General features: G+C 32.5%; 3 protein-coding genes and 1 long non-coding RNA gene across 4 annotated transcripts; 1 reads left to right on the top strand and 3 right to left on the bottom strand.

The window, feature by feature from the left end:
- Positions 1–2,329: 2,329 nt before the first annotated feature.
- On the bottom strand, positions 2,330–4,349 carry LOC115715286 (uncharacterized). The gene is made up of 2 exons (XR_004011204.2): positions 3,542–4,349; positions 2,330–2,593 (listed from the first exon to the last, which is right to left on the bottom strand). It is a non-coding gene; the product is annotated as an uncharacterized LOC115715286 (long non-coding RNA).
- Positions 4,350–4,360: 11 nt separating this feature from the next.
- Positions 4,361–6,720, bottom strand: LOC115713765 (B3 domain-containing transcription factor VRN1-like). The gene is made up of 6 exons (XM_030642248.2): positions 6,700–6,720; positions 5,697–6,159; positions 5,475–5,614; positions 5,080–5,350; positions 4,789–4,985; positions 4,361–4,708 (listed from the first exon to the last, which is right to left on the bottom strand). The coding sequence occupies exons 1-6, from the start codon at positions 6,718–6,720 to the stop codon at positions 4,361–4,363; spliced, it is 1,440 nt and encodes a 479-aa protein (XP_030498108.2).
- Positions 6,721–9,480: 2,760 nt separating this feature from the next.
- LOC115711921 (uncharacterized) lies at positions 9,481–14,069 on the top strand. Its single transcript, XM_061114508.1, has 12 exons — positions 9,481–9,895; positions 9,982–10,160; positions 10,254–10,476; positions 10,575–10,716; positions 10,794–10,994; positions 11,215–11,346; positions 11,462–11,590; positions 11,777–12,195; positions 12,584–12,800; positions 12,890–13,080; positions 13,405–13,691; positions 13,788–14,069. The coding sequence occupies exons 1-11, from the start codon at positions 9,540–9,542 to the stop codon at positions 13,580–13,582; spliced, it is 2,367 nt and encodes a 788-aa protein (XP_060970491.1). The 5' UTR covers positions 9,481–9,539; the 3' UTR covers positions 13,583–13,691; positions 13,788–14,069.
- Positions 14,070–14,895: 826 nt separating this feature from the next.
- Positions 14,896–19,059, bottom strand: LOC115715061 (uncharacterized). Its single transcript, XM_030643853.2, has one exon. The coding sequence runs from the start codon at positions 18,204–18,206 to the stop codon at positions 15,369–15,371; it is 2,838 nt and encodes a 945-aa protein (XP_030499713.2). The 5' UTR covers positions 18,207–19,059; the 3' UTR covers positions 14,896–15,368.
- Between the last annotated feature and the right edge of the window lie 2,190 nt (positions 19,060–21,249).

Here is a 21,249-nt window from a genome sequence, read left to right as displayed (position 1 = left end):
CTATTAAATATAATTTATGTAATATTATATTTATACTTTAAAAAAAAAATTAAAAATCACCTTATTCGAATTAAGCTGAAATAATATTCAACCCACATATTAATTTGGGTTTTTTTCTATTATACCTTTATTACATCTAAACTTTACTTTTTTATCTCTAGGTACAAAAATAAACAAAAATAGAAAAGTAAACTTTCTTTTTTCAAAAATACGGTCTCTACATGAGACTTTCCCAAAATAGTTTCTCCCAAAAGTTTTAGATCTGAAATCAACTTGAACATGAATCATCACCTCCAACAAATCCTAGATCTCCTCCATAATCGACGTATTCTCCAAACAACACCACTAAAGATGTAGAAGTTTTTGTCGAACACCATGAACGCCGGCGGAAAGTTTTTTGTCGATCACCATTAACGCCGATAAGAAATTTTGATTCGATATTCAGTTATGGCAGCGCGACCAACGATCAGAGATCTCTATGAGAAGCCAACGAAAAAAGATCAACAACTGAGAGGAGATGCCCATGAACATTTACCCAAAAAGATTGGGTTTTTCTTTACTTTCTTTTTTCTTTTTAGAAAAATAATAAATCTGATATTATTAATTGTGTTTACTTTAATTGTTTTCTAATCTATTATTATTAACGTTATTGAGTTGATTCACATATATTAGTTGTTTTTGTTAATATATTGTTATTGTTTTTCGGTGTTTTTTGAAAATCTAGAATGAAAACCATGTAAATTGATTTTTTTAGGTAGTATAATGAGAATATTGAGTTTGTGTTAAAATTTCAAAATAAAATTATGTTGTTTTAGCGTTGTTTTTATGTTTTCTTTTCGTTGTTGTCCATGATCGTGAAATAACAAATGTATAAATAACACAATAACAATAATAAAATAATGACGAATATAACTTTATTATTTAGAACAATAAATAATGAAATAAAGAAATAATTAATTTTAATAGTATGATCAATTTTTCTTAAATTTTCAACAAAAAATTAAAAACAACTCGGAAGAATTTGACAAATAAACATACAAGGTACCAATATTTTAAATATTTTTTTCGTAATCAGGTTGTAATTTAGTATTTCTGAACTATTTCAAAGCAAATTCATACTGAAAATTAGTTGATCTGAATAAATTGGTGCAAATAATTTAAATTTGAAAAAAAAATAGTGATTCATTTAAGGTCATTTACTGATTACTGTCATATAAGAGTTGTTTATAAGTTGCTCTCATGTATTAAACTGGTTGCTTAACAATATAGAAAAATTAATACACTAGTTTCAGGCATGAAACCTTTATAAATTTTAGTACAGAGGAATGATTATTGGGATGACAACAACCACTATGTTGATTACGAATTAAGTGGAGAATTAATATCAAGAGATTGCACTTTTGTTAAACTAGTGCATATAATGATGGAGAAACTAAAATGAAACCATAAAACAACTCAAATACAACTGAAAACCAACTGAAGGAAGGCTGCCAACCACTCCAAATCAAGGATGACAAAAGTCTGTTGTTTTACATAAAGTTATTAACCAATGAAACTGATTTCCCACAGTATTCGTTGTGTGTGAACACATTCAACAACACAGAAACACAATCCTTTTTGGCAACTACCCAAACAATGGTGTGCAACAATGTGATAATGACAAAAAGTGACAATCACTCAGTACACTCAGATGTGCAACAGCCCGACAACAACACAACAACAACAACTAAATAACTTTTATCTGCTCCAATGAGGGAATCAGTTTCAAAAAAAATTATTTTAACATGAACATATTTTATTTACCATACTTCAAAATCTTAGTTGCTTCTTAGGCAACCACTCTAAATTAAAGATGACAAAAGTCTGTTGTTTTATTCAATCTTTTTTGGAAGCTACCCAAACAATGGAGTGCAACAATGTGATAATGACAAAAAGTGACAATCACCGAGATACTCACGGTGCGACAAGCACGACAACAACACAACAACAACAATTAAAAAACTTTTATCTGGTTTAAGGGGGGGATTTGTTTTAAAAGATGTTATTTTGGTTGATACTATGACTTTGACAGCAGAAACAACCATAAAGCAACAAGAAAATAACCAAAAGCAAATCCCCGAAGATGTTGAATATTGAAAAATCTATAATTATTTGTTCATCAATTGATATTGTAACTAAATATTGTTAATAGCTAAAAAAAACTACTAACAATTATTATCTTTTTTCTCTAAAAAAGAAGACAAACATAATTATATAAATACTTAATGTATAAATTAAAAATACAATAATAATTGTTTTTCACGGTACTAAAATATATAAACAACTTAAATAAAATTATAATGTTCAATATCACATGCAAGATATATGTAAAATCAACAGCAAAACAATGTTTCTTAAAAAATATTACTCTTCAATGCATAACAAAATCTATGCACAATAGCTTGAACCTTCTTGGAAGATTGAAATATTTTCGTGTACACTTTTAATGTATGTAACTCACTTCATTCTATCAAAGGAATAGAAATAGATTACAAGCCTATTCTGATCAACATTTAAGTACATCATCACTGGAAGTCAAGTTTCTTGCATTCAACTGCAGTAGCAAAAACAACAAGATAAAAAATGAATGTATTTACAAAATAACATATAAACATCTTATAAATAACGCTATATCAACATAATCATTGAACGCATTTACAAAATAACATATAAACAACTTATAAACAACGTGAACACAACACTATATCAAAAAAACATTAAAAATCTATAAATAAAAATTGACTAATTCATAAAACTAAAATGAACAAAAAAACAAAAGAATAGCAATATGAAAAGTTCAGCTTAAAGAAGAAGAAAAAATATAATTGAATATGTTCTCTTTCTTTATGTTAGTGAAAACTTAGTTCTTTTGGACATTTCACCAAACACATGGCATGGGTGTTTTTACACACGCACACACACAACTATAGAGCATTTTCTTGAACACTCTCAATGTGTGCAACTTACACACGAAAGGAATAGAGATTGTCACAAAGCCTATCCTAATCAACTTGGAAGTACTTCAACACTAGGAACTAAGGTTTTTCCTTTCTACTGCAGTAGCAAAACAATACGTATAAACAACTTATAAACAACGTATAAACAACTCTGTATCAAATTTATTGATAAATTGACTAATTCATAAAATCAGAAAGAACATAAATAACATCAGAATAACAATATAAAAATCCCAGTTTGAAGAGGAATAAAAATTACAATAGCACAATTAAAGATACCCTCTTTTTTTAGGCTAGTGATTAAGAATAACTATGTTAGGCATTTCGTCAAACACATGGAAGGTATGCCCTTATATACACATTAACAAAATATTCAGCTTAAAGAAGAAGAAGAAATTTACAAAATTTGAGGGCAAATGAGTAGAATCAATAATAAACAATCACACGACAACAATATTTTTATTAAACTTTCAAATCTAAACTTTTATTAATGTAATTTGAAAAGGAAAAAAAAAAAAAAGAAGAATAAGAAAAGAACAACTTACAAATCGAAGCTTCAAAAAATATTAATAGCACTAAAAATAAGTTTGAAAAAGAGGGAGATGGCTTGATCAAGAGGGAAATAAATCTGAAAAAAGTCTCTCTTTCTCCCTAGACCACAACATAGAAGGTTGAGTAGATGTTTTGCTTGACATCGAGGGCTGGGACAAGAGAGCTGGAGACGATCGAGAGAGGTTGGATGTGAGATGGAAATGGTGGAGATGGTTGCCTTTTGAAGTGGATCTGTGTGAATAGGAGGAAGAAGGAAAAATAGTATAAATTGTATAATTGTAAATATCAAACTTTGTAAATAGTATTAAAGAAAAAACCCCAAAGTAAAAAAAAGATAGAGCAAGCATAAATGTTTAATATTGGAAAAAAAAACCACTTAGTGTAAATTTCTCTATTAATTTTATGTGAAAATTTTGAACACCCCAGCCATTTACAAACGACAGTAACATTTTAGTCCCAAAATGACAAAAAAACAACTATCAACGACAATGTTTCTCATTTGACAATCATAAATGTTTGATCCAAAAAACGACAATATATTTAAAACAAAAACAATAATTACATTACAAACGACAAACCTTTACTTAATAATATTAATAGATGATAAACAAATCCAAACTAATTAAGACTAGAGCTTGTCCATACAAAAAGAGGTCTACTTAGTACTTAACATCCCATGTATATTAAATACATTTGATCCTAAGGGATTTTCAGTAAAGAGCTAACTCAGAAAAGCTAGCAAGTTTTTCTCCCACTTCAATTTTTGGGTTGCTTCCACCATCTGCCCACATACAAACTTAATGTTAACAAATCTATACACATGCCCAAATCAAATTTGAATACATTATAATAATAAGTAATAAACCTTGACAATTTTTGTGGTATGCATCATTCTCATCATCAACAGCACACAAAATGGAAACTCTAAACAAATTTTCGGATCTTTTAAGAAGCTCGAAAATGCAAACATCGCCAACTTTCAACTCATTGTCCTTGGCAAATTCTTTCCAACCACATCTGAATTCAGCTCTCACTTTCCCCTTACTTTTCATGTGCCTCATTTCAAATTGAATAGGCCAATATCCACCACTGTCCGAAACCGAAAGAATGGCATCACCCTCCTTCTTAAGGTTTCTCTTAGCAAATTCCATTGGTACTTCCTGGCCAAAAATGGAAAAAGAGAATTTATGGTCAAAAGAACTTGATGCAAAGATCATCTCATATAGTGTTAGAATCTTACCATATAATACCTTGAACCGAGAAACGATGGATATATAACAATCTTGAAAAAGGGATATTCAGATTTGAATTGAGCCATTTCAAGAAGCTTAGCTTTTTCAATCATTGAAAAGTATTGTTGTTGCTTTTTCGGTGTAGGAAGAGTAGTCACACGTCCATTAGGCATGACAGTTTCGCCATTCATGGCATCCTTGTCCTCTGCAAAAATTTCACCAAAGGAATGTAAAACAGGAAAGAGAGATGCAAAAATAAAATAAAATTATGTAGTTAAGGACAAATCATACTTGCTTACCTTTACTAACTCGAAAAATTACAACTTCAAATGTAAAAGTTATGTCCTCAAGCAGAACAAATACACAAACATCACCTAATTTCAGATTATTGTCCTTAACAAATGCTGGCCAACCTGCCTGAAATCTTGATGATATTACTTCATGATTATACACTTTAAACTTACATAGCACAGACCAAGTCCTACCACAACCATTTGGGAGTTTAAGTATTGCATTGCTACATGTTGCTCTTGCTTCTAAATATTCCTTTGCAAAGCTGCTAGGCAAATTCTATAGAAACAAAAATGTAATATACAATTATGATCATAATTTGACAAACATTCTCCTCTTGTGCATATTGAATTTTGCATAATATTACTATTGGTGTGGAAAGTTGTTAAAGCAAATGGCTTACCATCATGCTACCACGAACACAGTATGGCCTCATGACAACCTTGAAAAATGGTCGGCTCGATTTGAATTCACTAGCTTCATCCCTTCGGCTCGGTGATGACAGCTTCATTTGCCCGGTTGCATTAGGCAAATTGTGTTTTCCTGCAACAAATTAAAATGATCATGCCAAATATGCTAAAGCTAAGAAAAGCATAGTAAGTTCCAAAGTAAAATTTCTCCATGCCTTTTGTTTCTGACTCGAGTTTTCGACAACATGGATTGCTTTGAGTTCTCATTTTCTTTTGTGGCCGTGAACATGGTAATGAAGTTTTTTCCCTCATTCTTTGGCTTGGTGAAAACACATCCAAATTTTCATCTTCAAAAACTTCCCTTTTGGGGATTTTAATGTCACTATCATCAATGTTAGAGCTAACCAAATTGGTGGGAACAGAGGGATAGTCTATCTCAACTAAACTCAAATCAACTATGACAGCATTAAATTCAGAATTCCCCTCATATCTAAAGCTTAATATGCTACCCCTTTTTATGGCATAATACTTTGCAAAATCTAGCCAACCCTTATCAAACCAAACATTCTCATCTTTCTTTGTTAACTCCATTTTCCATTTTGAACCACATGGAAGCTTAACCAACACCGAATTGGATAAAGTTTCACCATATTTCCTTGTAAACTTTTTGGGAATATGCTGCAAAATCAAATAAAAGAAAAAGCTAAGAATTGTCTCTAACACTAAATGTATCAATTGGTACTATGATATTTGGTCAGATCAGAGGTTAAAGTATTTGGAAAAAACACAAAAGGGGGTTGTTATACATGCATTGAAAACTCAATGATTTGAACTATTTTGTTATGAACTAATAAAACTTTATGCTTTATCGTCAGAGATGATCATATGCATGAGTCAAACGACCTATTAGTGAAATATCTCTATATGAGAGTGAATGAGAAAGATGATCCTTACAAGCTTATGAGTCTCTTGAAAAATTATCTTGAAAAAATGAGGAGTAGTAGATGAAAACATTGTCTTCTTACTATCCTTACAAGACAGACAAAATGCAGCCAAAATCCAAGATCAAAGAAAGATTAAACTCCAAAGTTTCGTTCTTCCTTCTGTGAACTTCTGATGGTGCATGCAATTGGAAAGAAGCATTTTCTTTTCTACTACGGTAAACCTTTTGTTTGGTCTTTTCAGAAGAAAACTATATGTGTTGCACCATCAAAGTACTTTTGATGTAACAATAGTCATTCTAAAAGATTATGTTTGGATTTCTTTCAACATTAAACAGAAAAATGACTTAGTTGTAATTGGGGGACTTAAGTTTCTACTGTGAAAATTTATAAGTTTGATTGATAAATATATAAACTTTTATTTACAGCGAAACTACTAAAATAATGATATATTATTTATGGGATATTGACGGCTAAACCACTTGAACTTTACGGTTTGTAACAATTAACTACAAAAATCGAAATTTTGGCGGCATAACTATCTAAACTCTGGTGCCGTTTTGCTCTGTACACCTCCGTCCAAAAATCACAATTAAGTGCCACGGTGGACTGTCCATGTGTATACACTTGTACATGTGACAAATTTTTAGTGGTCCACGTAATAATAGTTTTAAAAAATAATTATAAATATTTGAAAAATCATAAAAAAAAAATTATAATAAAGGTTCTTTCTTTGTCTCCGTTGATTGATGGGGACCGTGTGCTTGAGCGTTGGACTGTGCCTGCTATAAATAAGATCAAAGTTAATGTTGATGGCGCTTTGTTTGAGCGAGAAGGCCGGTTTGGTTTTGGTTGTGTGGCCTGAGATTCTAGCAATAATTTGGTAGAAACTTACATGATGGGAAAGATGGGACGGATGCAACCTGAAATAGCTGAAATTGTTGGCATCAAAGAAGCTTTAATTAAGCTGGATTGATCGTCATTTGTGGGGACAAGTGATTTTGGAAACTGATAGCTTAGTTTGTGTTCAAGCCGTGCAAAGCCAAATTACTTTGTCATTCTCTTTTGGTCTTTTAGTTCATGATGTTCGTACTCTTCTCTTATTCTTAAATAATATTAAGTTGTGTTTCGTCAAACGAGCTATAAACAAGCTAGCTCATGTTTTAGCCAGGGATTCTTGTTTCTCTACAGGTCGTGTACTTCAGTTGGAGTATTGTTCTAACAAAGTGCGTTCTATTATTATTAACGATTGCTAGTTAATAAAGATGTTAAGTTTTATTAAAAAAATATAAGGAAATTCTATAATGCACCCTCTTAAAAGGGGTATATCGATACATCTCTATCTGTTTTAGTATCCGAAATAATTTTTTAGTCAATTTTTTTTCATGGTCATGTAAATTATGGTTATTTAAGACATCCTGCAAAATTTTAAGAAATTCGGAAAAGTTTAACACGCTGAAAAGTGCGTTCAAACAGTGTGTTGCACGCGTGACTATTTTATTTTATACGCGTGTAAAATAGACTGTTTGAACATTGTTTTCTATATTGTAAATTATTCCGAATTTCTCAAAATTTTGTAGGATATCTTAAATAGCTATAAAGTACATGGATATGAAAAAAATTAGACTAATTTTTTTTTTTTTGATGCCGAAACAAGTAGAGGGTGCATCAGTACATCCCTTTTAAGGGGGTGCATTGTAGAATCACCCAAAAATATATATGACCACGACATTTGTACGAAAATTCAAAAGTGAATAATTATTGCATATTAAAGAAATTCATATAAAATTAATGCGTCTCGAAAAATACTGGTTATAGTTTAGGATATAAGTTAAAATTCTAATCATAAATTAGTAGACCAGCGAGATCGATGAATTCTATATTTGCTACTTTAAATTTATTTTTTTTTTTATAAAATTTTATCAATACAATCAGATTTTTTAAAATTTTATGAATTCTGAATTTAAATTTAATTTTCTGATTACATATAACTAAGATCTGTTTGGTTAAATTGATAAAATTGTATTGATTAAATTTTAATTTAGGGTACAAATATATAATTTAGAAATATAAGAGTATGTTTGACATTGTTTTTTATATTTTGTTTTCAAAAAAACATTTTTAGAAACAAGAACAAAAAAAAGCTTTTGAAATTTTCAAAACAAAATCAGGTTTAGTTAGTGTTTTTTAAAAATAATATTGACCAAAAATAAATTATTTTTTAAAATAAAAAAACAACATTTTGTTGTTTTCGAAATTTTTATTTTTTGTAACTTTATTTTTTAAAAATTATTATTAAAATACAAGATCAAATAAGCTTAATTGTTTTAAGAAAATAATTTCCTATTTTTAAAAATAAAAAATAATTTTTTATTTACGATGTCAAACATACCTTAAAGTACTAATTAATTAGGGAAATTTACATAATATACTAATTTTTGCCATTTTTTTTTTTACAAAAATACTGTCAAGCGGTATTTTTTACTTATTTACTGTGTTTTTTCATAAGTTTCATACTGCAGTCAGTGACGGACCCAGAATTTTTATTTTGTGGGGGCTTATTTATCAATGAAAAATATTTATACATATATTAGAATCACTCTTATTATATTTATTTAATTTTGTGGGGGCTTTTCTACTATTTTAACTTATAATTATCAAATTAAAAAATTACATTTAAATTTTTAAAAGATAATATTTTTGTTAGTGGGGGCTATAGCCCCCACATTGATACATGTGCGTCCGTCACTGACTGCAGTATACTGTGTTAAGTTTTTACTGTTGTTCTACTGTTGTTTTTTTGAGTTGTTTTGTTTTGTGTTTTACAAGTGTTTTATAAAATTACAGTATTTTTAAAAAGATTTTCGTGTGACAGTATTTTTGTAAAAATTAACTCGAAATCTAGTATTTTTGTAAGTTTTCATTAACTATTATTAAAAACAAGTACTAAATATATTTTTCATGAAAATATAATGTACTTATCATAATCATTAGATAAATATGAACGACAAGTCGTTTGTGTCCCATGTGACTCTAAAACCCTACACAAAGTAAAACCCGCCAAATTAGTAGTACAATACAACAAGTGCAAAACCCCATCCTATTCTCAAAACGACAATGCGTCAGCTTTTGACGCTACTCCGCCGTGTTGGAAATCATCCGGCGACGATTCTCGTCAGGCGAGCTCACTACAAGGCTCCCAAGGCGGCGAATCCACCGACGCCACCGAAGCCACCACAGAAGCCCCAAAGCTTCAGCTTCCATGATCAGACATGGGAGGACCCTTACAGTTGGATGTCAAGCTTGAACGACAAAGTAGCAATGCGTCACATGGATATCTACATGGAACAGGAGGAGAAGTACGCGGAGGCCGTCATGATTGATACCGAAAGACTTCAGAGCAAGCTCCAGTCGGAGATGGCTTCTCGATTGGCTTTCGACCTATCTACGCCTCCTCTCCGTTGGGGACCATGGTGAAAAACCGCTTTTGTTGTTGATGTTTGGTTATGGAGAATCTGATGGAAATTGGAAATTGATGAACGTTTTGATATTGCTGCAGGTTGTACTATCGTCGCGCCGAAGAGGGAAAGCAATATCCGGTGCTATGTCGAAGATTGGCGAGCTTGAACGAAGAGTTCGTTTCGCATAAATCTCCTTCTGCTGGATTTGATTTCACTACAGGGAGGAGAATTGAGCAGAAATTGCTTGATTACAATCAAGAAGCTGAGAGATTTGGAGGTATTTTGATTTTGATTTGGTTTCATGAAGACACAAAATTGGCATAAGTAAATTTTAGTCGTTTTACTAGTTTGTTATTTCAACTATATTTAGGTTATGCTTATGAAGAATTATCTGAAGTGTCTCCGGATCATCGGTTTCTTGCATACACCATGTATGATAAAGACAATGACTTTTATAGATTATCTTTAAGGAATTTGAATTCTGGTGCATTATGTAGTAAGCCTCAAGTTGATCGCGTTTCGGGTTTGGCATGGGCCAAAGATGGCCAGGCATTGCTTTATGTTGTTACAGATCAGAAGAAACGGCCTTGCAGGTGGTTACCATTGGGGTTCTAATGACTTTCCGTGTTTGAATTTAAGATTGTAATGCTGTCTTCTTTTTCTTATTTTTTTTCTTGATCTTGTGTCACAGATTATACTGCAGCATAATTGGATCAACTGATGAGGATGTTTTGCTTCTTGAAGAATTGGATGATAGTACCTACGTTAACATCAGACACACGAAAGATTTCCGCTTTGTAGCTGTAAATATTTTCACTCCTACATCTTCAAAGGTATCGCTTTTTGTGGAGTAAACATTTTGATTTTGTTTTCCTGTTAAAATGATGAAGCAATCATAACCATCTCTTAGGTCTTTCTGATAAATGCAGCTGATCCCTTGACTGGCTTGACTTTAGTATGGGAATGTGAAGGTCTAGCTCATTGCATACTTGAGCATCATCAAGGATTGCTTTTTCTATTTACTGATGCTCCCAAAGCAGGCCAGCCAGTTGAATGTCATTATCTTCTTCGCAGTCCAGCTGATGCTTCTACCTGTCTAAGGATATGGGAGGTCTGTGGGCTGAATTCTAATTTTCATGCCTTAAAAAGTACACTTTTATTGGTTGTGATTATTCTTTTCATTGGTTATGTTAAGGAGTATAATTCTCATTTGGCTCTACCTACCAAGCTTAACTCTACTTTTTATCTATAATTTTGGCAACTGTTTCAGTTTAATGTTATAATTTTTCATTCATACTTTCTTTTGTAATTCACATTCTTGTTTATTGTAGGATGTATTCATCAATGACTCGGATTTGGTTGTGGAGGATGTGGACTTTTGCAATACAAACTTGGTAATGATTTTAAGGGAAGATCGAAACTTCAGACTTTGTTCAGTTCCTCTACCTTTGCCTGCTGGTAAGGTAAGTTGATGAAACTAATTTTTTCTCACTTAGCCACTTCTAAGTTATATGCATCATACATTTGAAAAACAGTTCCATAATGGTCTTATCTCCTTTATCCTTCTTGCTGTGATAGGGACCAGTTTCTCTGAAAGAGCTTCATCCAAATTACCTGCCTCTTCCGAAATATGTATCTCAAATTTCACCTGGACCGAACTATGACTACTACTCATCAACCATGAGATTTACAATATCATCACCTGTGGTATGTATTTCCTTATGGTCTGTTTGTTCAGAAGATGTTTTTTATTGTACTTTTATGTCAACGTGATTAGTAGGTTTTCTTAACATAACATACCTTATAGTGACAAATTGAATATGTTACTTAGAGGCTGCTTTTTAAAGGATATATTTTGTCTTTGAATTGGTATGTTGTAATAAATGTCTGCAGATGCCTGATGCCGTTGTTGATTATGACCTATCAAATGGGAAATGGAATATTGTTCAACAACAAAATATTCTTCATGATAGAACAAAAGTTCTATACGGAACATCTTCTTTGCCAAGCATTCCAGAACAAACCTCAAAGACTATAACTTTTGGCTCTGCGAATGAAATGAATTTAAATAATAGTAACTTGTGGAATGATCTGTCTGAGTTCTATGCATGTGAGTGTCATCATGTCTCCTCCTATGATGGAGTTGAGGTTCCATTGACCATTGTATACTCAAGCAAAGTTAAGAGACAAGATAAAAACCCTGGCTTGCTTCATGGGCATGGAGCTTATGGGGAGATACTTGATAAACGGTGGCGGAGTGAATCGAAAAGCCTTCTTGATCGTGGTTGGATTATCGCATATGCTGATGTTAGGTGTGTTAAATGCTATAGTAATATATGAAGCTAATATTTGGATTAATGTAATTACTCTGTAAGTCATGCATCCTATGGATTACATAGAGTTCAGCAAAAGCCTGCTGCTTTCGAGTGGGCTTAGGAATTTTTCAGCTATTATCCTTAGCCTTCCTTAAGAAATATTCCTTTACATTGTCTTTTGTGCAACTGAGCTACCTTTTTATTGTAGTGGATACAGTTGTTTCCCATGTTTTTTTTGGTTAAAGAGTTTTTTCCCTTTCGAATATACAGTGCTTTGTCTTTCATACTTCAAAGCTAGCTTGCTTTTTCTTTTTTTAAATTCTCTTGTTAAGTGTAAGTGATCCTTTCGCTGCCTGTTGCTTAACATAATGTGATATCTTTTTAGAGGTGGAGGAGGTCGGGGTAAGAAGTGGCATCATGATGGTAGAGGTACAAAGAAGAATAATGCCATAAAAGATTATATCTCTTGTGCTAAATTCCTTATTGAAAGAGAGATTGTCTCCGAAAACAAGCTTGCTGGTTGTGGTTACAGCGCAGGTGGACTTTTAGTTGCTTCAGCCATTAATGTTTGCCCTGATTTATTTCGTGCGGCAGTTTTAAAGGTCAACAATCTTACTTTTATTTCTTCTTTGTTTCTTACCATGGTATGAATGCTTTTCGTGTACTATTCCATTTACTTTTTCTGTTGCAGGTTCCATTCCTAGATGCAACCAACACTCTTCTTTACCCCATTTTACCCGTTACAGCAACTGAATATGAAGAGTTTGGATACCCTTGGAATATTGATGATTTTCATGCTATACGCAAATATTCTCCATATGACAACATTCAGGAGGATGCTTCATATCCTGCTGTCATGATATCCTCTTCTTTCAATACCAGGTAATCTCTGTGTTCCTTTTTTAGATTCCTCTGTCACATATTAAATAATGAGGTCTAACCCTCAACAGCATTAGGAATGGCATTTAATTGATCCTTGAGGAGATACATAGTTTAATTTATATAACTGTTTTCATTCTCTCTTTAAAACTCATTGGTTGTGTTCATATTCATGCCCCGGGCTAGAAAATATAATTTGATGTATTTTCATTTCTTATTGCAAACAAAAGTTATAGCTTGATTGAATAATCATCAAATCAAGGAGCCAGTGAGCAACGTATAACCTGGGTGTTCATGAACCTTTTTACATTCTTTGACATATTTCAGATTTGGGGTATGGGAAGCTGCAAAATGGGTTGCTAGAGTTCGCGAACGCACAATTTACGACCCAAAACGACCAATATTGCTTAACCTGTCAACAGACATAGTGGAAGAAAACCGGTACCTTCAGTGCAAGGAGTCAGCATTAGAGGCTGCTTTCCTTATAAAGATGATGGAATCGTAGATGTCATTATAATATCAAATTTATCCAAAACACCTGTTGATCTCAGCAAGTTAAGAGAAACAAGCTAAGAGGAGATATCATTGCAACAGTCAACTTAATCAATGGATAAGTATGTGGACTTTCTGTTCAATATAATAAGTTTAGTTGCTAAGGATCATATTCTATGACGTTTCTAATTTGTTGTTTGTTTCTTCTTGTGCTGAAGTGGAGATAACTGGATGAAGACAAGAATAACTTTCAGCTGTTAACGCATAATATGCACAAACATCCCATTTTCAACTATGATTGTGGGCTGATTTTAGTTATTGAGACACCAAAGCCTGTTATCGGTACATGTCAACATACCCTTTATATATAAATATATATGTATATATATAAATGGGTCAGCAATGAGCAATTTTGGCCTGGAACGTGTCCTTATCCTCTTATCTTATATTATTGTAATGATGGTTTATTAAATTGGAGAAGCATATTGTGAATGATCTAATATATTATAGTGTGTTTCTTGATGGGTACTGACACCAATGAACAAGCAAAATCTTCAAAAATCTAATTGTTTAGTAGCCAACTACACTTGCAATCTTCTTAAATTTGTCAACTAAGTCAGTGTCAATGTCACCAACCAACATGTATATTACTTAGTATGTTTACTATTCAGAAGTCAGCTTTCCTATATTAACTCCCAAAGTCTCTCCTAACATTTTTTTGCCAAACAATTCACCACTTTGATTTCTTTATAACTATATTTTATATAGTACAAGACAATAGATTGATTTCCTTTACAATCTTGGAAATTATTTATCATATATGTTGGTTAGGTTTCTATTGTTTCTTCAAAGACAAAGTTTTGATCATCATTATCAATATGTGAAAAGAATAAATAGTGCCATGACTACCCTACCAATTACCAAACACAAAAAGAAAAGAACCTTTCAAGGAGTTACAGAACATAGAACCCACAAAATCCCAAGAGCAATAGAAAAATAATAATAATAATACATAGTCGCATATTATCAACTAAATAATTTCAAAGGGAAACAACACTTAATGGGTGTGGCCCACTTGGGATAATTACTCAAGGGGAAAGAAAAAGAATGGAAATTCTCCCAATGTGTTTCAATCAGCTTTTATTATTTAATTGCTTTCTTTTTACCAGAGTGTTTTGCTGTTAACATCATGTAACTGTTGCTTACCCCATTTTTGCTATGTTCTTCTCTGGCCTAATCCTATAATATGGTGACCATTTGAGGTAGAAAAGAGCTTAATTTTGATTTTTGAAGGGAAGAAGTTTATGCATGCATGCATATGCATGATGGATATAAAAGTAGAACTTGGCATTCAAGAAAGTAGTAACATACAATGTGCAAACTAAGTTGATTTTTTTACAGTGGAAACAAAAGACAAAAAAACGAATTTAATTTTTTGTATGAAAGCAAAGGATACACTTTCATGGAGTGGAAGTAGTATCCAATGTCATTCTGCTTTTTTAGTTTACTACCATGACTTCCAAGATGATACAAATTTTCTAAATGCCCAACTCTACAAAGATCCAAAATGTGAAAAAGAGAAAAACTCAAGCAATAACATATGAATCAACAAGTCATCTGCTGGATTGAAGAACTGAGGAACAGAATTAGCCAATGTGAATCATTGTTTAATACCTTAGATCCTTAGTGGTCCCTTCTTTTCTTTCTGCCTTGGCTTTGAGATATCCTGTCAAATAACCACATTCCAACTCCAGGAAAAGAAGAAAGCCAAGACATAGCCATTATATGGGGTTGTTTTTTTAAGACTCAGATTCTTCTTCAACAGTTGGCAGTTGACCCTCTCTTACAAAAACTGGATTAAGAAACTTCGCGACGAATGCCCATAACTTGTAAACATCTTCAAAGTTGGTCAAAAAGCCTAGAGAAGCTGTGATAACCTCAATTCGTACAAAACCGCTCTTTTTGTCATTTCTGCCATTTTCCATTGGTCTGCAGAGTGTAGTATCTTGAAGACTCAATGTTCCTTGATGATGTCTCAGACTATCTACAATTCTTATGTGACTAAGGAAACCAAGGCCTAAAGAGATCCCTTCTTTTTCAGCTAGCTTCTGGACTATTTCCGGGTTGATTAGCCCTCCATTTCTGTCTTTGAGATTGAAAGCCACAGCAGCACCCCTTTCATATTTGATTTTCGGACCATAGATGTGAACAAGATTGGTTCTGCTGCCACCATCTGAACCAGTTAATTTTAGTTGCAGTAGTGAAGTGACTAGCCAATTGATTAAAAACCGCAGTCTGAGGGTGGTTTTATTGAGACCCAACGAATTAACGTGATCAAGATGCCTGCAGGTAATCTCGGGTTCCCTCCTGTCCCAGTCTTCTCCATCTTCATACTCTCCATCACTGCTGTACTCATCATCATCCAAACTAGCTACAGATACTTCTCCTGTCTGCACATTATGGCTCGGATGCTCTTGATGGTTTTCTTCTGTGCTAAATGACACCCTTCTTCCCCTGCTTGATACTTCATTTTCCTCCACACCGAAAAATCTACCCCCAGCATATCTGGTATTCCCATCTCTTCTCCCCAACAACCGGAATTCACCTTCTGTTTCTCTTCTTATGGCACTCTCTTTTATCTCTGAGCAAAAATGAGAAGTTGTTCCATTCTCTAAGTTATGATGCTTATAGGAAGAAGTTATATCATTGAGCCGAGAACCATTTGTGATAGAACTTGACATACACTCAGTAGAAAGCGTTCCACTTTCTTCAGGTTCTTCTTGGATTTCTCCACTATGCAGATAAACCGAAGACTTCTTACCATTTGGCAAAGAGGGCATTGCATCTGCATATTGTTCTTCTTCTGGGACCTCCTTGACGCGATCCAATTCCTGTGAAACAGATAAAACAGCAGCATCGAATGATAACACTTGCCGGTCCTCATGTGATCCATCTTTATCATCATACAATGGGCTACCATATATCCTGGAAGTAGGTTTAGGGGAAACTCTTTTCTGATTTTTCTTCCCGGAAAACCAATATGGGGGCAATGGAGAGGCAATCTTATGTTTGTTCATCTGGCCAGCATGATCAGACCCCAGTGGACTCTGACCCAAATCAATCCAAAATGAATTATCAGATGACTCATCTTCACTGAAAACTGGGCTCTTCATTACCTCACCAACTGAAATACTCTCAGCTTCTTCAAAGATGGTGCTTGTTACATCTCTCTCAGAACAGTTATCTTCCATTTCAGTCTCAAACACATCCCTCACCTGAGCAGATGTAAAAGCGCCAGAGAAGGCAGGCAACTGCAATCCAGGGCGAGTTTCAGAGGTTTTCTCACCATTTACAGCTACTTCCTCATCTTCAATTCCGACCAATTTGTCCAAACCATCTACAGAATCACTCAGATACAGTGGATATTCAGGAGTAATCTTCACCATTCCAGACCCTGTACACCCAGATTGATTATGAAGGCTTCCCATGACCGATTTCTTGATCAGAAGGCATCCAAATCCAGTTGGGTCAAATCCAAAAACCCTGTAAAATGAAGTGATAATGAAATCTGGCCGAAACAAGGATAACCCAAGAGAATCCATGTCCTTAGGCCCCAATGAGCCAGCATCAAGCAAAACATGCCAGTTATTCTGTTGAGCTAATGCCATCCATTGGTAGGAATACTTAGCCCCTGTTACTCTAGATTGAACTGGGAACACAAAAAGGCCAGTAGCAGAATCCTTCTTCCTCTTCTTCTTGTTTGAAATTTGCTTTCTTAAATCAGTTGAGCAGAGCTTCAAGGTTGGCCATTTAAACCAAGCACTGTACACTTTAGCACCTTTCTCTCTAGCACTCTGAGCCATCCAATTCACAGACTGACTCTCATAATCAAACATAGTCAACAGTTTTTTATTTGTATGAAAAGGGTATGATTCAGCCAACAACTTAAAAGCAGACCCTCTACTCACTGTAAACACAAGGCCATACTCATTCTCAGGAATATTCAAATAATCCATAATCCTCATTTTAATATCATGTTCCACAGTCCCTTTCTCAGCACCACCATAAAGAGCATGATTACTCAAATTAGCAGTTATCTCAGACAAGCTAAATGTAGAAGATTCCCAATAATGAATTGTTTGAAGATAAGAGAAAAGCCCAAATCCACAATAATCAAGGCATACCTTTGGGGACAAGTGAGAGTACTCGTTTAACCTCAGCTGATCAATCTTTTCCGAAGATTGGTACTTGGGATACATAGTAAGGAATTTGTTGAAAGATTCATGAAACTCAGGAATACCATCTTCAGACTCAAAGGTTCTGTCAGCAGCAAGTGCAGTGGCTCGAAGAAACTCCTTCTGGGCGTTGAGTCTAGCAAGTGACCGTGACCTTCCAAGACTCTCGTCCTGGTTAGCCATGGATTCAGACTCGATGTCTTGGGATTTTGACAAAGACCCATCTTCAGATGCTTCCTCAAGAGCTTCCCTGAGCTTGTTCTCTTGAAGTTTTCTGAGAACTGATTGATTTTTCTTCACTTCACTCGTTGATTCGGACGACCCATCTCTCTTTTTACTGCTCTTTTTGTCCATAAGCAGAGCAGCGCAGTGAGATATGGGCTTCCATAGTGAAAGATGCATCGAAAACAATATATATAAATATATATTCAATCTTACTGAACACCACAAAGAAAAATAGGCTCAGGCTTAGCCCATCAAAAGAAAAAACCCACCAGAAATTTCAGCTTCAAACTCCAGATTCTTCAGTAAAAAGTGTACATCGATACAGATCAAAGAATACCCAGATACAGATTTCTTCAACACTTCAAAAGAAAGTGAAGAAGAATCTCAAATTTCGGCCACAAACGCAGAAAACCCAAGTCTAGAAAACCAGGTCAAAACCCAATTTCCATGGAAGAAGATGAAAAAAAAATCAAAGAAAGAGAGAAGTGAGAAACTAAATGGTCAAACCCTAGAATCCAGATCCCCAAATTTTCACAGAAACCCACTTCAGTGATGAACCCAATAATGTATTTAAACAAAATAAATTTTCCCAGATGCAAAAAATATGAGAAGATAAATAAAAATCCCACCTTTATTTTTCCTCTTAAGAATTAAAGACTCCAACAACCTGAAAAGGAACAGAGCTCACAAGACACCACCTCTAATTCTCTCTCTCCCAAAAATAAAAGTCTCATGTATGTACTACTGTCTCTCACTAAACCAAAAAAAAAAAAAAAAGCAAAAACCCAACTCATCAATGGCTCCTCAACTTACTTTTCAACAATGGTAAATACAAAAAGGAAAATCATACAAGTTTTGATTTTTGATAAAATATGATAGATAAAGATAACTCCTTTCTTTCTCTCTCTCTCCTCCTCTCTTTTGACCCCTACATTTATCTCTAATTTTCTCTTTCTCTCTCTAAAATCTCTACCCACTAACCCCTTCCTTAACAGTATAACAAAGGACATTGACTTTTCATAACCAAATGTAAATAAGTAAACGATTCCTTTGTTTTTGTTGTTCCCTTTTAATCAAAGATTTAATTTTTATTATTTTTTGGGTTTTGTTTTCTTTCACACAATTTCAAATTTTATAAATTAAAAAAAAAAATCAGGTTGGTTTTTGATTTTTGGTTGTGGTCGTGGTGGGACCCACAATTAGCCATTTTCTTTCCATAGTCATGGCTGAAAGTCAAACCATCAGCTGGCTTTGTATAAAAGCTGATTTCTGTCCAACTAAGCCAATATATACAATAAACAATACAAATACATAAATTCTTAATTGTAACTTGTTTTTGTTTTCTAATAAAATTTATATTAATTATTGTCATTTTGATATAGGTGTTTATTAATCTACTAAATGTCCATGCATTTTGTTTGATTAAGAAACTTTATTAACACTTCATATACACATAAATTATATTAACAGAAACAAGAAGAAGTGAAGAGAAAGATTTTATTAGATTTAATAATTAATAACCTTGTAACTTGTTGTTACCTTGTTGCTATGAATCATTTAATACAAAAATTAAAATTGTCTTTCATAAGCAACCTTAGATATATATTCATTGTCTTATCTTTTAAATAAAGTAAAAAAAAATGTTTTTGAATTAAAGTGGTGTAAGTTCATTACAATACAAATAAAGTTGGTAATTAATTCTTTGTTTTATTATAGTGTGGAAAGTTATTTATAAATAAATAACTACTACACTACAATGGAATTATGGGATCACTTTTATAAAGATTGATTCAAAAGAAAAAGATATACAAACTCTTGAACATATTTTATCCCTTTAAAAGAAAAGTTTATAAATTTGTAAATAACAAAATAAAATAAGAATTTTGATTAAATTCAGGATTTTCTTTTTTATGAAAGAAAACATGTTTCGCTATTTTTCCCAATGGATCAATTTCATTTTTTTTAGCCAATATGAAGATATATAACATTTATTTTTATACAATAAATTATGAGGGAAATGTGCATACTAATAATAAAATATCAGATTATATGTTGATCAGTACCTATTATGAATTTAATAAAAATAAGTAAGATTTACAATCCTTAAATTTAAATTGTTACTATTTTCAAATAATATCTTAAAAAAAATAATAATAACCTCTAAACTTTTTTTATTAAAAATTCTCGTGAACTATTTCTTTACTAAATTATGCCTATATTACCAATTTTAGTCATACATGGCTAATAAACTCCTTATGTAACATTTGTTGGTGATGATATCATATATCAACGTCATATCTATAATTTAATCAAATAATTTTTTTGATTGATTTATTATTTTTAAAGATCTTTATTTTAATGATTTTCTAAATATTTAGTTTATCATTTATTTATTTTTTAATTGTATTTATACATGTATTGTTAATATAACAAATAATACTCATGTCAATTTAATTTTTTGTTAGTCAGGTAAGATTGTAACTGACATAATGATTTTTGAGCATTATATTAGACACTAGTTGTACGCAACACCTTATGTAGGTGGCGTCTCACGGTTACTTAGTGATATTTTTTAAAAATTATTTTTTTTAATTATGTAAAATCTGATACTTTTTTTTTTCTTGAATGGGAATGGATAATTTATTAGTAAACTAAATCCGCAATTATAAAAGATTTAAGAGTAATAAGAAGAGTACTCTCCGAAAATCTGATACTTAATTACACGATATTAGCACCGAAAAAAGTGCTAGACACCAATAATAATTTTTAACAATTCTCTATGATTTAGTATTAAAAATAATTCATAAAGGATTTTAACAAGTGGAAAATTTTAAGAGCATAATTTAAAAGTGAAAATAATTGAAGGAGCATAAATTCTATTTATTCTTTTAATAATTTAATTTCTTTAATTTCTTCATTTTATTAATTAATTAAAATTAATAGCAATTGTTTTCTAGTGCCATAGAACGACATCTTAATTAGTCAACTCTTAAAAACAAAGCACGATGCCTTTTTTTTTAAAAAAAAAAATCAAAAAAACAAAGCACGATGCACACAAAATTGGAGTCTATAAAGTGTTTTTATTAAGAGACAATTAATTTAATTCTCACGTAAAAATAAATATATAAATAATATAATAAACTTTTAAGCTATACTTTGTTTGATGTACTTATTATGTAGGTATTGAATCCAAAATAAAGAGTTTTTAATGTACATTAAC

Source organism: Cannabis sativa, chromosome 4, assembly GCF_029168945.1.
Source record: "Cannabis sativa cultivar Pink pepper isolate KNU-18-1 chromosome 4, ASM2916894v1, whole genome shotgun sequence".
Taxonomy (NCBI): domain Eukaryota; kingdom Viridiplantae; phylum Streptophyta; class Magnoliopsida; order Rosales; family Cannabaceae; genus Cannabis; species Cannabis sativa.
This window is presented reverse-complemented; position numbering and strand designations above follow the sequence as displayed.

Coding starts and splice junctions, on each gene's coding strand:
- LOC115713765 (XM_030642248.2), bottom strand. CDS start 6,720: ATGACTATTGTTACATCAAAA. Junction 5,615..5,696: donor ACTCGAGTCAGAAACAAAAG/GCATGGAGAAAT, acceptor AATTTGTTGCAG/GAAAACACAATTTGCCTAAT. Junction 4,986..5,079: donor AATTTTTCGAGTTAGTAAAG/GTAAGCAAGTAT, acceptor AAATTTTTGCAG/AGGACAAGGATGCCATGAAT.
- LOC115711921 (XM_061114508.1), top strand. CDS start 9,540: ATGCGTCAGCTTTTGACGCTACTCCGCCGTGTTGGAAATCATCCGGCG. Junction 10,161..10,253: donor AGAAGCTGAGAGATTTGGAG/GTATTTTGATTT, acceptor AACTATATTTAG/GTTATGCTTATGAAGAATTA. Junction 13,081..13,404: donor TCCTCTTCTTTCAATACCAG/GTAATCTCTGTG, acceptor GACATATTTCAG/ATTTGGGGTATGGGAAGCTG.
- LOC115715061 (XM_030643853.2), bottom strand. CDS start 18,206: ATGCATCTTTCACTATGGAAGCCCATATCTCACTGCGCTGCTCTGCTT.